The 18,165-nt window shown below is 41.4% G+C and overlaps 1 protein-coding gene across 1 annotated transcript; it reads left to right on the forward strand.

Moving 5' to 3' along the window:
• The first annotated feature begins 1,320 nt into the window (after nucleotides 1-1,320).
• On the forward strand, nucleotides 1,321-16,769 carry LOC146568554 (NADPH-dependent quinone oxidoreductase VAT1-like). The gene is made up of 6 exons (XM_085284647.1): nucleotides 1,321-2,031; nucleotides 7,368-7,575; nucleotides 11,654-11,824; nucleotides 11,973-12,062; nucleotides 14,349-14,587; nucleotides 16,363-16,769. Exons 1-6 carry the CDS (start codon nucleotides 1,528-1,530, stop codon nucleotides 16,543-16,545), a joined length of 1,395 nt encoding a protein of 464 aa, XP_085140773.1. The 5' UTR covers nucleotides 1,321-1,527; the 3' UTR covers nucleotides 16,546-16,769.
• The last annotated feature ends 1,396 nt before the right edge of the window (nucleotides 16,770-18,165 follow it).

The following is an 18,165-nucleotide window of genomic DNA, read 5'->3' on the forward strand; positions in this document are numbered from 1 at the left end:
ACTGAAGAAGTCACTTGGATGAGTGACGAAACGTTTCTCTCACAAAACGCTACGTCCAGGTGAACAGAATCAACTTTTGGAGATTTACTTTCCTGGATGATTGAGAAGGCATCAAGACATATATTGCAAAGTGTTTGGTTTGACTTTTCTGCCCCTTTAAAAGGCAACTCTTATCTTTCTCACCATGTCCCCACTTCCTGTCTGTACCAACCACAGGAGTGTGAGTGTGTGAGTGTGCACAAAGTGTGTGTGGAGGGGAGAGCTGTGGCTTTAAATACATTAGAATCATGTTTATTCTACAGTAAGGCTTTTTTTTTTCATGTATAACCTCAAATGTTACCAGCTTCCGGGGCATATTGGTTCCTATAGCTTTCAAATTCCGCTAAATAATCATTTTAAAAGTAATTTGTATTGCAAAAACATTTGACTTATATTTGAGAACATAATTTATTCACATTTATTAACTCCTGACTATTATGTGATCTTAATAATCCCACTTCTCTTTCCAGGGCTCCAGTGTCCGGGCTTTGACGCTCTCCACGGCTCTTTGGCTCTTGTCTCTGAGCTTTTTGCCAACGACACATATCGGTCACGTTTTGAGCTCTGTCAAGTAAGCCACCTGGAAGCAGAAGTGAACCGGAAGTTACTTTGATGATGGACTATAAAAATAAACTCCAGAGAGAAGAAAAGAAAAAAACACCCCATGATCATGTCCACAGCGAATATTTAGCACATTTGAAATTTGACACATTGCAGAAACATGATTATAAAGATCGCTTTTATACTTATCTCTGCCAATTTTTGGGTTAGAAATATAAAAATGGTTAAATGTGGAGCTCAGTGGATGCAAAGAGCAGCAGTTTTGTCTATTAACGCCTCTGAGTACCCGAAAAAGTGTTGTGTAGATCCAATGTTGTTATGCTTGTGTGTTTAAAGTCCTCATGCAGGAAAACGCGGATATTATTAGAAATGAATTGTTTATTTTTATGTTACTTAGTCGGAAAATCTTCGTGTTCAGCATTTTCATCCCCTGAAAAATATTGGACATGAATGCATTGCCTGAGGAAGTTGGTTTTTTTTAGACTTTTTAAAATCAGTTCTCGACAGGTCTTCATGGGTGCCATAATTTTTCTTCTTTTTTTAACCTGCACAACCTGAAACAAACTCATCTAAATCTTGCGGGATTGGTGAATTCAATTTTAGCTGCCACATCAAAAATGAGAAAGAACAGAAAAGAAAAGAAACGTTTTGGTAAATTGGCATCCGTATTTTATTGTGAAAATCACTCTGGGAACTTGTATAAAATACGCCGCTCTTGACTCTGGGCACTTGTTGATCTAGGCGCATACACAGGAAACCGCGCACATCTTACTGAGGACTCGACTCTGCAGGAAACACCCTCTTATTTCACATTTTTATACTAGAAAATTTGCACTAAACGTTCTTGGAGTGTTTGGAAAGAAACGCTCAAACAGGCGCAACTGTCAAACTGAAAAGCTTTAAAAGCGCACTTAGAACGTGGTTATCATGTCTAGCGAAGAGGGTCCAACTCAGCAGCAACAGCCTGAGCAGGAGAAAAAGCCTGATGAGCCTCCCTCAGCTGCTTCGGATGCACCTCAGCAGGAGTCAGGCAGCAGCAGCCCTGCAGCAGAACCACCAGCAGCTGTAGCAGAACCACCACCAGCAGCTGTAGCAGAACCACCACCAGCAGCTGTAGCAGAACCACCAGCAGCTGTAGCAGAACCACCAGCTGCAGCACCAGCCGCTGAGGAGAAGCCGCTCTCCTTCCGCGCTCTGGTACTCACGGGACATGGGGGCTACGACAAAGTCAAGCTGCAGGTGAAGACGATGGCCAAGCCGAAGCTGAAGGCAGGAGAGGTCCTGGTGCGCGTCAAGGCATGCGGGCTGAACTTCGCCGAGCTGCTGGCCAGGCAGGGGCTGTACGAGCTGCTGCCTTCCCCGCCCGTCACGATGGGAATGGAGGGCTCCGGGGTCATTGAAGCGGTCGGGGAGGATGTGAATGACAGGAAAGTGAGTAAAGGCCTGCTAAATGCTTTCCCCACACCCACAAAATTCTACTGTGGTCATGAAAGAGCGTCAGATCAGCGGCTCCGTAGCTGCCAAGCAAAGTATCCGAGCCTTTAATTTTTCTGCATTTCTTGCCAGTGCGTGACGCGTGTAATCTTTTCCAAACGCCAACCCAGAGCGCTGCTGTCATCACTTTCCACGTTTCTTTAGTGAAAACCGTGAACTGAAATCTTTTAATAGCTGTTAATTTTAGTTCCTCTCAAATCTCAGAAGGCACAATCAGATTTCTAGCTGACGTGAGTTTGGACTGGCTGTTTCCTTTCTGTGTACCACAGACTCGTCTTTGGCACTCAAACAGCGACATTTCAATAAACAACCTTAATCGTAGTGTGTTCGTTTGAGCAGCTGCTAGAAAGTGTGACACTTAAGAAAACTGACGGTGTTTGAGTGACAGTCTGGCCTTGACGCGTTTTTAACATTTTCTCCCCTGCACAAAAGAAGCTACGTGTATTTTCTTCTCTGATGAAAAGGCGCATTTCTAAACCAAGTGAGTGTGTGCCTCCTTTTAAATTCTTGAAACTGATGGAAACTCGTAGGCTGTAACACCTGATGTTGGCAATTATACTCGATTATATTTAGAGAGCTGCTGATTTTAGCCTCTTTGAACCTTGCATGCGCCTCACAGCTACATTATGGCACAGTTTAAACACATACTCAAGTAACAAAGCTCTTTCAGTGGCCGAAGGTCATTGCTTTTATGCACTGCGTTTGGTTTTACAGTGGTATGTGTAAGATAACGTCTAAGTGACTCATCGCAAGTAACCTTCATGGATTTATATGCTAATGCCTTTTGCAGAAGTTCTGTAACTTTTCACTTGTTGGTTCAGATTTGTTTGCACAGAAATTAAAAGAGGAAGGGTTTTTGTTTTTTTGTTTTTTTTCCCCATCTAACAAGAGTTTCTTATGTTCTGTGTGCACTAATGGAAGGTGGAAAACACTCACACATGACCAACGGCACTATTTAGCCAGCCTACTGGGTTCAGTAGGTGCATTATTTGGTTTGTATGCAAGTCTTGGCAATGGATGACTTCCAGGCAGCAGTTGTGGATGAATGTTGATCTTAACCTTTAAAAAAAAATTTTTAATGTTGACATCAGAAACAAAGAAACTGCTTGTTTTAAGATCTGCATGAGTCGAAGGAAAATGAGACCTTTCTGGGAGTTTTGCACAGTAAATCAGTGCCCCAGTTTATGCTTGTTATGTACTGACATCATGTTGGAGTCATAAAGCTTGTGTCATACAGGGAGGTCTCATAGCTCAGATTCTTGTCTAACAAGAATGATCACTGCATTTGCAGGCTCTTTGAACACAAAGTAAGATGGTAGATTAGGTTTCTATGGATTCCAGCACCACTATCGAGTCTGTTTAAAGGTCAGATGCCTTATTGATTCTATCATTAGGGTCCCGATACCTGCTGTGTGACAGAAAAGGCAGCTCTGCACACGTTTTTAATCTTCAGTCTTGCATGTATCTGGCTCAGGTGCAGATTTACTGCTGTGTGTTTGACTTGATTGTTTAGCAGTGCACAAAAAACACGACACTGCCAATGAAAGGTAATCATAAACTTGGATGAAATCTATTCTAGTGGTTTAAACAATTTGGAACTCATCCCTGTAAATTAGCAGCGCAATATTGCAAAGGGACCTTGATTATGTAAAATCCACTTTCATTATTGTTTCTGTATCTGGGGCGCATCTGTATTCTGTATCATCCTCATTTGAATAAGATGTTAAGATAGGAGTGTGTGTGAACTAGAGAAGGCCTAACAGTGAGGTTACTTCTGTTTGTTTGCAAAGGACTTGAATATTCTTCCACCAGATCCAGCTTTTCTTTCTTTATCCATGCAGTTAATTGCATGATGGCTTCATTATGTGTATTTTCTAAGAATCACTGAAAGTCCTCCCAATCCTGAAGTGTCAGCATGGAATTTCCCTCCTCCTCCTCTTTCTCCCCCTTCTTCTTCACCACTTACTGCTCTCCTCCTCTCTTTCCATTCCCTCCATTTTTGTGGATCATATTCATTCCAACACTTCCTTTTTGGAAGGAAGCATCAAAACACAAGACACCACAAAGCACCAGCCGCAGCAGTCCAGGAAGCAGTGAGAAATCCCAACAGGAATTTAAAGGTTAACATGCGAGATAGTTGGTTAAGGTTAGTGTAAGGATGTGGGTGGGACTGCAGTGCAGACAATAACATTTAGGGATGCCAGAGTGTTTTCAGAGACTGATACTGAGAGGCTGGAGCGAGGCTCCAGATGAGAGCGCTTCAGGGTGTGGCTGTTTCATAAGAAGACTGTTTAGATTTGTTATGCAGCTTCTCTTGTCTTTCCAGTTTCCATTTGTTAGTGATGCTAAAATAAAAGCACAATATATACGATTGTAGCCCACACCTTTACTGCTATTTCAGGAAGATGGGAGCAGCAGTTTTTGTTCCAGCGTTCCAGCTGACTGCCTGAGAAAGGATGCAAGATGCCACCTGTTTGACAAATATGGTCTTTAATTGACTTGATGTGCGAAGCGATGATGTGTTTAGGTCAGCACAGCGCATGCTTTCTGGTCTGGTGCATGTGGTGCAAATGTGAAGCTATCGATGCACTTAACTGCATTTTCTTTCCAAGGCATTTAATCTGTCCTAGGAGTATTTACATGCTATACTATAAACATTTAATTACGTAAATACTGGAGGGAGTTGGGAACCATTTCGCTAAACTTTCTTAGTGTAAGGCACACATTTTCCATTTTCAAGTAGATTTTGCAGATTTTTGGTTTAGAGCATGTGTTAGTCTTGAATGTAAAAACAAAACAATCTGTATGATTGGCTGCTGTAAAATGCACAAACGGTCAGAATGGTATGCAGTCGTTTGAAAAACTAGCTACACCTTTACTGCTTCCATAGAATTACAGGCTCAGCAGCAGCCAGGTGCTGCTAATCACATTCACTTCATTAACTGAGCTCTGCATGTTTAAAAGTATACAAAAACGGTCTTTGGCAATTTGCTGGTCTGAGCATTCAGGTGCATGTTAGCACAATGCCACAATTCTTCTCAAAAGTGGAGGTCCCAGCAAACTCGCCAAGGTCACGCTTTACCGTTGCTTGGAGAAACTGGGAGTGGGCTGCATCTCAGACTCTACCAGCCTCAGTTAGCATGGTAATTGTTAAACTTGATGACAGTATAATTATGAAAAAGACTGAGCAAGTGTGGCTTGTTCAGCACAGCTGAGATTTGCAAAGACTTCTGGGATAATGCCTTTTGTACAGACAAGACCAAGGTTGGGTGTAATATACAGCGACACATTTGGTGACCAACAATCACAGCATATCACCATAAACACCTCATACAACTGTCAAGCATGGTGGCAGAGGTGATAATTTGGGCTTGTTGCTTGCAGTCATTTAGGTGACCACAAATTTTTCTGTATACCAAAATATTCTAGTCGAATGTGAAGCTACCTGTCTGAGAGTAAAAGCTTGGCCCAAATCGAGTCATGCAACATGACGATCTCAAGAATGGCAGCAAATCTGCAACAAACTGTCTGAAAGAGGAAAAGAGTCGAGGTTTTACAATGACAAAGTCAAAGTTCAGACTGCAACCTGACTGAAATGCTGTGATGACTGAAAGTCATACAGCAAATGACTGTCAAGCTACAGCTGCTAGCTTTGGTTCTGACTCAGTGGGGTTGGGTTTGCTTCTCCCCTGTTATGAAAAGTTTAGAATTAAGAGGATGTGCTTTTGTTTTCACACGACTCTGAATTATGGATGAAGATCTGCTCTTTCTCTCGGCTACTGAGATGCTTTAGTGGCAAAGACAGATTTCGATGCACTAAAATGAGCTGCAGAAAACCAGGCGTGGCGCTAGTTTTTGTCACGACTGACTCAAATGAGCAGCAGGTTTTCACTGTCCTATTTGCACTCTGTAGTCTCTGCAGTGACTTCACTTTATGTCAACCTTCCAAGAAATGAACTCAGCCCTTCTTTAAGAAAGGGGAAAAACAGGCTATTATGAATTTTTGAGTTGATCCTGCAAGTTTTTAATGTTTCACAAGTGCAGGGGTTGAGAAATCGAGCGTGTCATCTGAGGTGGAAGTTGAGGCTTTTACAATAACTCGCCAAAAATTGGGGCACACACGCATACCAAGTAAGTGTGTGTGTTTACGAGTGTAAATATTTGTGTGTGTCATCTGTCTATTGTCATGGGCTGTGTGCAGCAGGAAGTGGGTGTGACTCAGCTCTTGAAGCTGTTTTAGCAGGAAACTGCAGCATTCATGATCAGATCAGGCTGCTTTCCTGCACCCCTCACATTTTTGGAACTTTTCGCAACATTGGTCATATGACTCTTTGAATTTGGGAAGGCTGTTAAACATGAACAGCATTTCCCATAAGCCCCCATATCTGATGTCCCCATTACCAGAGAATGAATGTTAAAATGTCGTCTTGTTTAATGGTTTTAGTTTGTTTGAGAGGGTGCTGTGAGTTTCACTGAGGCACAGAAGTTTGTGGACTCAAAGACAATGTAGTGAGAATGTATTTTGGAAAGAATGCATGAAATATAAATCTCTAATAATCACAAGACTGACTTGGGGGTTTTTTCCCGTTAGAACTGGAGGGGAAAAAACCCAATGTCCAAAGAAAAACATGGAAAGACCTCCAGAAACCCTGGAGAACTATTGCTCGAGACCACAAAATAATAAAGTCCTTGAGAGCAAAAATGTAAAGAAATAAAGGGTGGCTGAAGATTTTTGCACAGCACTGTATGAGAAATGGAGCAAATGCGATTCTTTTCACCGTTTATCTTTTTAGAAACTATGCCTATTCAAGTTACAGGCGCTCAGTTTCCCTACTTTTGGTTCTACAGACTTTGCCTGTTATTGTTCAGCCTTTGAGATATTAGTCTGAGGTTTCTTCCCCCACAGTGGAAATATGCAGTTGTTTTGTACTTTCTACAAAGATCAATAGAACGCCAGGTTTCAAAATGTGGGGCACTGAGCTGCTGAAAGTGGGGCATAGATGACCACAGGAGGAAAACTAATCAGAGTGAAACTAAGCTGAATGACAGGAAAGTTTAAAAAGCACTAATTTAACTTCCCCACTTTTGTTTTTTACTTTCAGATTAGCATCAGGTGTAATTTGTGTTTACTGATTTATAATTTTGTTAAATCAAACTTTTAAGCTTCCCGTATTAAGTTGATATGAAGAAATGCATCATTCCACAGCTGTGAACGTCTGTTTTAGTTTGACTTCACAACACCTTCTCCCTGTCCCCCTCTTTCCTTCCCTCAGGTTGGCGATCGTGTCATCGCATTGGCCCGCAGCGGCATGTGGCAGGAAGTAGCTGTCGTGAGCGCTGACCGCACCTTCCTTATGCCCGAGGAGATGAGTTTTGAGGAAGGTGCTGCTTTAACTATTAACTACATGACCGCCTACATGATGCTGTTTGAGATGGCCAATCTTAGGCCGGGCAAAAGCGTTCTTATACACATGGCAGCAGGTAAGACTCGTGGAGACGCCTGAAAATAATTTCCAAATAAAATTAGTGAGGAGTTCTTGTTTTTATTCTTCTTCGTTTCTCACATGTGAGATTGCACAGCAACAGAGGCTCTATAAATGCTGAGAATAGTGACGTCCACTCGTGCAGGCGACACCATAGAGTCCACACAGTGCAGAAGTATAAATTGCACATTACGTGGCGAGGAGCTGAAACAGCGGTTGCACCCTGGTGTAAGATGATAAACACTGTTTTGATGTGTATCCTAAAATTATCAAATGACCCAGTTTTTGTTTGTTACATCAAATCATTACTCAGTTAATTGATTATTTTTATAATCGTACGCATAGCCTTAGTGTGAAAATTAGTTTGAGGAATAGATAATGAAGGATCTCCTCAGACTAGCTCAGTAGCATCCCCAATGTTGTGTGACAAGACTACTCTCGTTATCAGTTAATTAGAAGGTGTAACAAACCTTCTGTCAGTCTCCTGGGTAACGTGTAAAGAGTCGCACAGCACGCTCCCTCCTGCTAATCAGCTCTTTGAATGCAGCTGCATTTCTGTGCTCAAGGATTATCAGCTAAAAGACTTAAAATCAGCAGTGAAGAGGTGTGTTATGTCAAAACATCTTCATACAAAACTGGATTATTATCACAAATGGTTGCTTGGGCAACACTTCTCAAATGCAAATTTCTTACACAAAACCATCTGTAATGAGTGTGCATGTCCAGGAGTTATAAACCAAGGCCTTTCTTAGCTGTATGTCACAGTTATAGGGTCAGCTAGTGTGACATTTCACTTCTGCCTTTGATCAAATAGAGATCACCACACTCTTATTAGGAAAACTAAAAGTTTGCAGTGCATGTGCAGTTGACACCTTCAGCTATGAGGCTGTGATGACATTTTTCACATTGTTACTGAAAATATCTTGAACTTGTGAAACAGCTGCACAGCATATAATATAGCTGTGATAGTTATGAGCATGTGGTATAATCCAGTTAGAGCTGAGAGAATTGAGGAAGTGTGTGTGTTTAGCTTTGCACTTTATTCAGTTTGAATTCAAAGATTTTACGTTGTGTTGTCACAGTAGCACAAATATCTGCGTGTTTGATCCCCCTACACTGAGTCGAAGAATAGAGGACAGTTACTGTGATGCTCAGTTGCTCCTCTGCATCCTCCCTCTCAAAGGCTGCTCATCACTGTTGAGTGGGTGAATGGGTGTCAGCTGACCTGTGTGAATCATGAGGGCAGAAAGGATTACTGGTGAACCTGCAGGCCCAGGCGGTCATCATCTTCAAAAGCCTTTCACTGTTAAGTGGAAATGGGCCACAGAGATCAGAAAGCACTGCTTTCTATGTCGCCTTTTGTTCACCTGTCTTCTGAGGTTTCCACCCTCTAAGGCTACGTACACGGGTATTTTTGAAAACGGAGATTTTCCGTTTTCGTTTTAAAAAATAATCCCATCCACACGTAAAGGCAGAAATGAAGGAAAACGCTGCTATGAACATGCCAAAGCAGCAGGTGGCGATATATTCCTAACCGTGCAGAAATGTTGGCCAATCAGAAGTCTAGAAGCCTCGGTGGGGAAAAAGTAAACAAAGCTGGGGCATAGAAGCAGAACCATGTGTGGAGGGACAGTAACTGTGTATATGTAAGCATTTAAACACTGCAGAGAGTAGAAGTAACAGTATTGTAGAAATTCATTTCACCGAAACAATAACGTGGCGCACAGTGTGACGTCAAAAAATGCGCACACCTTTGACGCTGCGTTTTCTCCGTTTTTTCTAGTCCACACCTAAATGCAAAAACGGAGTTTTCAAAAATATCCACCCTGGACGGAGTTTTTAAAAATCTTCGTTTTCAGTGACCAAACACGCCGTTTACGTGTGGACGAAAGGTGCAAACGCATAGAAAAATCTGCGTTTTCAAAAATACCCGGGTACGTGTGGACGTAGCCTAAGTCGCATCTCTAAATTACGCTCTCCGTGGAATTGGGTGTGATGTGGAGAGCGAGAGGACATTAGGGGGAAAAGGTGAGGCGATGACGCAGTAATAATCTGACCAGCTCCGATTTAATACCGGCCCATGCTGGTGTATTTCCTACAAAATCATAAATGTTGCTCCAAAACAATCGCTGGCTAATCAGTGTTGTGATGACTCCACATGATGACTCCACCTTAAAGCATTAATTTATTGCCAATTTAAATCTAATGAGGATCATAATTTAAGAAGTAAATGTGACTTCAGTGGTAATATTTTGATAAGAAACTAACTCGACTAACATTTTTACTTGGATAATTTTCCCATAGACCTTTTATTCATTTCTCATCACCTTTTTGCTCAAGAGTTGTCCTCAGTATGATGTGATTCAATCACCAGTTACTAGGGGAAAAATGCATTTCCCAACTGGTTGAAAACCAGTCTGAGGGGTCACTGACCAGTCTGTAGGCCTGTGCAACTGGGGTTTAAATAATAATTTTCCCATTAACTTCATCAACGTCTAGCAACCACTTGGGAAATGCTTTTTAACTAAAGCAGTGATTTTTACTTTAGAAACGTGACCCAGTAGAGATGCACGCTGCAGCCTGACTGCTTGGTGAAGTTCAGGGTCTGGCTGCTGGGCTGGGGTCAGCATCCAGTCAACCCAACTTCACTCTGGGTTCTTGGCTAGCTTAGCGTTACCATGCTCTCATTGTGCTGAAGTTGTTGTCATAATAGCATAATACAGTCGTTTCACTGTGCAGTAAAAAATTAAAGTTATATCCACGCTGCAGACTGCGTCACTATTTTCCTCCTCTACGAACTGAAATCGACTGATTTTAGCACAAGTGGAAGCAGAACCGATGAGCGTAATTGACAGGCAATAGAGTAGAATACAACGGAATAATTAAAAGGAATTGAGCTATCAGGTCTTGATTCCCATTCCTACTCATGACCTATTGTTGTGGCTTGGTCTGTAGGCCTTTATTCCTTGATCCTACAATGTCACTATGATTTTTAGGCCCAAAATGGTGCACAAGTTAACATTAAGGTCACATCTCTGGCTGCAAGGAGTGAGACTGTACTGAGATTTTCGAGTACCACTCCCTCCTGACCATTTAAAAGAATGACTATTTAAAGCACTTGTGCTTTGACTTCAGACTCTGAAGCTCCATTCAACATTTGTTCAAAGCTCTTCTGGTAGAGAGAAGTCTTATGAAGAGGATCAAGGCCTGGAAAAGGTTGTGATGAATGAGAGGGCCTAATGCAAAACAGACACCCAGGAGACTCTGGTTGGTGTCCTGTGTGAGACGGTCTGTAATTTTTGAAGTGTAACTTTTTTCTTTTGTGTGTGTGTGTGTGTGTGTGTGTGTGTGGGTGTGTGTGTGGGGGTGTGTGGGTGTGTGTGTGGGTGTGGTTAGTTTTAAGGACAACATAATAATTCGAGTCAAAATGGACAAAACATTAAACAGGTGTTAGAAAGACAAATGTCTCCCATTCGTGACCTTTACCCTTAGATTGCAAAGCCATGACATCATTTATCAGCTGCAGTCATGGTCCTGGAGCAGCATTACTTATGCTGCTGTAGAAACAACACCTACATATTGACGTACGGTCTGGCTCTTAACCACTTAGCATTTTATTTACAGCGCATACAGGACGTTTAAGCCAAAACGTGTAAAAGGTCAAAACGAGTTATACAACAGATGCAGAACTTTCCACATGTGAAGAATGGAATCTACCGGTCTTCTCATGCTTTATCTTTTTATCAAATGCAAATATTAACTGATTACACAAATTCAGATGGGCAAAGTTGATATCTTGTAAAGTGTTTTGTCTCAATCATTAGTCATTAGATTTGTAAAAGCTCACTACAGTTGCTTGGTAACAACAGTATCGTCATTTAAATTTCCCCTTAAAATGTATTTACTAGGAGCCCGGTTGAGTACTAACTCAACATTCAAAGCAAGCATAGTTTGAATGTTTGAGAAAATTGCTGAGTGGTTCAGAGAGAGACCGCACAGAACCTCTTTTGCTGAAAGTGAAACACCTGCTCCTCCTGTTCTCATGCCGGTCTTTGCTGCTGTCTGCACATCTGTAGGTGGTGTGGGTATTGCTGCTACCCAGCTGTGTCAAACTGTGCAGGATGTGACTGTTTTTGGCACGGCGTCGGCTTCCAAACATGAGACTATTACCCAAGGCGGGGTAACTCACCCCATCGACTACCGCACCAAAGACTACGTGGAGGAAATCCGCAAAATCAGCCCGAAGGGTAAAAAAAAAAAAAAAAAAAAAAATACTCTTGTTTTACTACTGCACAAATGGAAATCCTTGCCTCATGTTTTCGTTGTGTTGAACATTGTCATGTTCTGTTATCTAGAAATTTACAAAGCTTTGCCCTTTTATTTCTGTCTCTGCAGGTGTGGACATCGTTCTCGACCCCCTTGGTGGCTCTGACACCCAAAAAGGCTATAGTTTGTTGAAGCCCCTGGGCATGATTATAGTCTTTGGTAAGACGCACAAACAAAAAATGCATTGTGTAGACATCCTTTGGGGGGGGGGGGGATCTTTGGTGTTTCTACTAAAGCTTTATTTCACTTGGTTGGCGAAGTAGCATTTTATTTTAAATGAGTGTATAATTTGTTTTCCTCCTACACACGCTGTCATTGTAATGTCGGCCTCATTTTTTTTTTTTCTTTCCCTTTTATGCAATGAATACCGAGCTGTTCAAGGCTAAAGCTGTATCCAAGTTCCATAACATGCAGCAGCTTCAAAAGCAGGAAGATGGAAACTGTTGCTCTTCGATACAGTGCTAAAAGGCAATGGATCGTCTCTCTAAAAGAACTTTAAGATGCAGTATGATGGGGCATGATCATACAGGACTCTAAATAAATTTCAGATTTAATAGGGAGCCAGTGAAGCTAATATCTTAAAGGCAGTCTTGCATGTTGTTCCTGAGCCAGGTTATGCTGGAGGTCTTTTCTTGTTTAAAAAAAAAAAAAAAAGAATTCTTCCTCCTCACTGTTGCCAAGTGCCTCCTGATTGGAGATCATCTGATTGTTGGGGTTTTCTCTCTAATATTGCACTTTCCTTAAATTATAAACGGTGCCTCTTGTGAATTAGTGCAGTATAAATAAAATTGAGGTGAACAGCCTTGTTGGTAGTAGTCTAAAATGCAGCCACACCTGTGGCTTCTCTGACATGGATCAACAGGTTTGGAGCCAGCTTTGAGTTGATGCTCGGCAGATGTAAACATTAATTAAGGTAGCAGACACCGTAGGCGTGGGGTGAGTCCAGCTGTGAAAACATGAGGATGTTTTGCACGTGTAATCTGCTCCTCTAACTGCCGGAATAAATGGCTCAATCTTGAAAGGTCGATGTGCCGCTTTTCTCCTTATGAATGGAACATCAGAGGTTCAGGATTTGGGATTACAGTCCTAGGTTAAAATGCTCTCATCTGACCATGTTTTCAAAGCAAGTCTGTGCTGATTCACCACTGTTGTTAAGCAAGTCGGTAGCTTTGCACAGCAGAATTCCCTGTACTTAGCATGCTTCAGTGTTAGTTGACCCATCTGAAAGCATAGAAAAATTATAACCTGATAACAGTTTTAAATAATGACTTTAAGATTTGTTTTAATTAAACTGAACTGAAAACCTTGGCTTTGACATATTTTCGAGATATGACCAAACTGGGGACAAAATGAAGCTGGGTTCAAACTCACAAAGACATGGGGCATTAAACTGTTTACCTTCTCTTGTGGGGTAGTTTGGCCCTGATGCATCTTCTCCACTGACATCATGCACGTGATTAATGGCGAGTCTGTCTCATGCAATTTACAAGAAGAATTCAAGAATTCCATTTCTCCTGTACTGGCTTCCCTTCATTGGCTCCCTGTTAAATCCAGAATTAAATTCAAAATCCTGCTCCTCACATACAAGGTCTTAAATAATCAGGCCCCATCTTATCTTAATGACCTGGTACCAGATCACCCAATTAGCGCGCTTCACTCTCGCACTGCAGGCTTGCTTGTTGTTCCTAGAGTATTTAAAAGTAGAATGGGAGGCAGAGCCTTCAGTTTTCAGGCCGCTCATCTGTGGAACCAGCTTCCAGTTTCGATTCGAGAGACAGACACTATCTCTACTTTTAAGATTAGGCTTCAAACTTTCCTTTTTGCTAAAGCATATAGTTAGGGCTGGACCAGGTGACCCTGAATCCTCACTTAGTTATGCTGCAATAGATGTAGGCTGGTGGGGGATTCCCATGATGCATTGAATAGTTCTTCTTCAGTCACCTTTCTCACTCACTATGTGTTAATAGACCTCTCTGCATTGAGTCATACGTGCTATTAATCGCTGTCTCTCTTCCAAAGCATTTTTTTTTTTTTTTTTTTTTTTTGTCCTGTCTTCCTTCTCTCACCTCAACCAGTTGCAGCAGATGGCCCCGCCCCTCCCTGAGCCCGGTTCTGCCGGAGGTTTCTTCCTGTTAAAAGGGAGATTTTCCTTCCCACTGTCGCCAAAGTGCTTGCTCACAGGGGGTCATATGATTGTTGGGTTTTTCTCTGTATGTATTATTGTAGGGTCTACCTTACAATATAAAGCACCTTGAGGTGACTGATGTTGTGATTTGGCCTTGCATAAATAAAACTGAATTGAAATCAGAGTTGATGCTCAAACATTTATTTGCAACGCAGTAAAGTTAAAGGAGGTTGTGATAAGGTAGTGAGACGATTATTGTGAAGTTTGGGGGTTTTTCTGCCTTTTTTCAATGTTCCCTTAATCACTGTTTGACATTGCAGGTGCAGCCAATTGTGTGACGGGCCAGAGGAAGAACCTGCTGGCCATGGCAAAGACCTGGTATAACCAGCTCTCTCTGAACACCATGAAACTGATGCAGTCCAACAAAGCTGTCAGCGGCTTCCACCTGGGATACATCACTGATGAGCAGCTCTTCGGCAGGACTATGTCTACGCTGCTTGAGCTCTACAAGCAGGGAAAGATCAAGCCCCGCATTGACTCCAGCTATCACTTTGAGGAGGTAAGTCTGATCGGGTTTGCAGTGTAAAAAAATAAATAAAACAATTCCTTGTTTTTGAAGATGCTTGTTGGAACTGCTTCTGTATTTACTTTACTGCATATTGAAGTATACATTGACATTTATCTTGCTCTCGAATGGGTAAGAGCCTTCCTCTGGATAATTATCGTAGTCATTGATGCATTTCAGCTGGTAGGAAGTTATTTATTCATCAGTGATGCCATACGCAGCTTCTCATTTCTTAAAGAATCAGGGTCGGGTTTTAGACAAATCCTTGGGTTGTGTAAAAGGCATTGCTCCAGTTTTAGATGGGTAATGGATAATGGCCCAAAACAATATTAATATCTAGAAGAATAGTGAAACTTTATCTTTGAGGAAGAAATGTTGGTGGGGATGGGTGGAGTGCAGGCAAAGAATCTTGAATGGTTGTGATCAGAGATTGCAACCTGAAAGCTTTGTTTGCTAGTCAAGATAAGAGCACCTTCCACATGCACAAGACAACAAGGGATTGGGACTAAGCATGTAGCCTTAAGAAAAGTCAGGTAGGCTAGCTAGGGATAGAAGCTTTAGTTTGCTAGAGAGCATAATGAGGATACTGGAACAACTGAAAGGGTTTGTAGTCTGATTCTGATTCACCCTGTTCCCCAGTGTCAGGGTAAGAAGATGGGTGAATGAAGTGATGCTTAGTGCCTACCATATGAGCCTGCAGGGTCAGTGCTGTGAACTGGTGGTACTTCAGTTAGTCTGGTCTGCATTCAGTGATGTTATTCAAAAAAAAATAAAAATTGTCTGACTGCTTGAATTCACTGAATGGCCAGGTTTTCCCATCAGTCCCATCTTTTTCTCCCTTGATGATACAGACGTGTTCCGAGATGACAATGAGAGAGCAGTTTGGGGAACATTACATGTCAATTTCACCACAGTCCAGAATTTCACCCCACTGGGAATCTTTGGGATGTGTTGGCGAAGACTCTGCTCATCAAATCAAGATCTTGGCAAAAAATGAATGCCACCCTGGATAGAAATAAATGTGACTTTGATTAGCCTCATCAAATGATGCTGTCTAAGCATGCGCCATCATCAAGCCTAAAGGCAGGTGAATTAAATATTAGCCTGTGACTTATTTGGCTGGGCAGTGGCTAATTCAGCATGGGGCAGACTTTGTTCACCTTTCAATTAAAGCTGCTCAAATCAAGTGGGGGACTTAGATCTTCCACAGTGATCAGTCTTTTGCTGCTATGTACAGTCAGGTTTTTTTTGCTTTTTATTGCCTTTTCACTCATCAGCTGCACTTCCTTCCTGCAGTTCTCTAATATATAGGTTAGGTTTCCAGTACCAAATTTAGCAAGCAGGAAATGAATGTAGGGAAACGGATGGTTGTAAAAGCCGATGGTTTCCTTCTAGAAATAGTGGACACAAAACAGGGCCGAAGCAAAGCACCCTATACATGTTGTGGTGTGTATGTGTGTGGGGCTCAATGTCTGCTTGATGTGTAAATATGCATCCATTAGCTGAAAATAATAAGACTTTTGTAAGGTAACTGCAAGTCATTGTTGTGCCATATGTGGCCAAGTTGGTATGACTCTCTCTCTCCCCCCCCCCCATCCCTTAAACATTCAAACAAGAACTTTGTTATTGCCCAGAGAGGAACTTTACAGCAGATTGTGTTTATCGGGGTTTTAGTGACTCGCAAATAGTTTTTGGCTGCATTTAAATGGCTGATGCGCTCAGTTACTGCCCAATGTGAACATCTGCTCTGCTCCCCCGTCTCTTCTCAGGTGACTGAAGCCATGAAGCGCATGCACGAACGCCAAAATATTGGAAAAGTCATCCTTCTTCCTGAACCCAAGAAGGAGGAAGAGAAGCCAAAGTCCAATGCTGAGGCTGGGGAAAATGTGGAAAAAAATGATGCTGCCATCAGCGAGAAGAAAGAAGAGGAAGTTGAAGCAGAAAAGGATTGAGTAAGAGTGTTTATTTCGAGGGTTTCCTTTTTTGCTCTGCTGTTTAAGGAAAAAAAAAAAAAAAAGGCGGGGTGAAGGAAAAAAGCAAGATGTCATGAATTCTTTGTCAGTATTTTTTTTGGAAATGTTGATGGATTTTTGTTGTGCAATATGGTTATACTGTGGTGTCTTTGTCTGGAACACTTGTTTGTAACTTTTAAATAAAATGTCACTGCATTCTGATACATCACCTGAAGAAAATGCATTCTGATTACGGACTGTTAAAATTCACAATTGGTAAAAGAAGACGGCATTTGTTTGTTTTTTGGTTTCCTATGACAACAGCTTGATCGCAGCTCTAACATAACACTGGTGATAACAACATACCAGGGCTGGTGCTTATAAAACTGAACACTGACTAATCACTTTGAAAAGTAGGACTGACGAGCTTTGCTTAAAAACAGAAAATTGCACTTTTACCAATGTTTAAATGGGACTGTGCTGCCTTCAGACTACAATCGTGTCTACCACAGCATCTAATCTGCCAACAGTGCCTCTTCAAAATTGGCACACCAATGAACCAACATCACAACGTGCATTATAAAGATTGTCCAGCTGCATATACAGTTAAGATCATTTGGGCAAGATGTTAATAAAAAATTTTTTTTTTTTTTTTTTTTTTTTTTTTTCTTCCCTGCACATCACCATGGTGGACTTTAAATCAAACAATCAACACTCGACTGAAGTGCAAACTTGCAGCATAAATTTAAGGGGTTTAACAAAAATTTACATTAACATTTTTGGACCTTTGGGTTGTTTTTTTTTTTTTTTTTTTTGTTTTTTTTAAATACACTAGTGGGACAAAGTTGTCTCATGTTTGACATTATTATTTATTTATTTATTTTTTGGATCATGAGCCGTTCCTTCCCCATATTTCTCAGTTTTCAGAACCGTGCAGGCTATTAGATGCTTTCTGGCAAAGTCTATGGCTGCCTTGAGTGTAACTAGAGGTTTGCACTTTGTTGTAAGACCCTCTGCATTTCCATTAATGAAGCCATCCCTTGATTGTAGTCCTTGATTGCCTCAAGGGTGTTATTGACTTCAGTAGTTCAAAGTAGGGTTTTTTTTGGGGGGGGGGGGGTTAAATCATTGGGGGGGGGGGGGAAATCTTCAGCGGGCTTTTGGTGTTTTTTACCTGGTCAGCACGTATTTTTAGAAATTATCAGATTGTTGATCTGACCATTCCTAAGGGTTTTGCTACCTCACTGGTGGGTTTTGTTTTTCTAGCCTAATCTCTCTGAGGTTCATATTTAACATTACAATGAAAAGTTATACAATACAAATTCAACACTTCAGATATTCTGTCCACTTCATTTGTCATTAATGACAAGTGAACAGCTCTCACCTTGGCTATGTTGTCAAATTAATTTTGAGGCTCTGAAAATGTCTAATTTCTAAACAATTCATCCAAAATATTTGTCAAATCCCTTTAATCAAAGCGGAAAGTTTGCACCTCAGTTGTTTGGTTTTTACAATCGCCTGTCTTTACACAGGCAAAAATTACATATCTAACTCCACACAGGCTGGATTATGCATGAAAATGATCTTCAATCATACAGTGTCAGCGTATGTCATTTTGGG

This window comes from Mchenga conophoros, linkage group LG8 (genome assembly GCF_057382185.1).
Source record: "Mchenga conophoros isolate Kocher_MC1m ecotype Shallow Benthic linkage group LG8, M_conophoros_male_GT1.1, whole genome shotgun sequence".
In the NCBI taxonomy this organism is placed as follows: Eukaryota; Metazoa; Chordata; class Actinopteri; order Cichliformes; family Cichlidae; genus Mchenga; species Mchenga conophoros.

Excerpts from the sequence above, each read along its gene's own strand:
- LOC146568554 (XM_085284647.1), top strand. The coding sequence starts at position 1,528 with ATGTCTAGCGAAGAGGGTCCAACTCAGCAGCAACAGCCTGAGCAGGAG. Across the intron at positions 2,032-7,367 it reads AGGATGTGAATGACAGGAAA|GTTGGCGATCGTGTCATCGC; the intron begins GTGAGTAAAGGC and ends TCCTTCCCTCAG. Across the intron at positions 14,588-16,362 it reads CCAGCTATCACTTTGAGGAG|GTGACTGAAGCCATGAAGCG; the intron begins GTAAGTCTGATC and ends GTCTCTTCTCAG.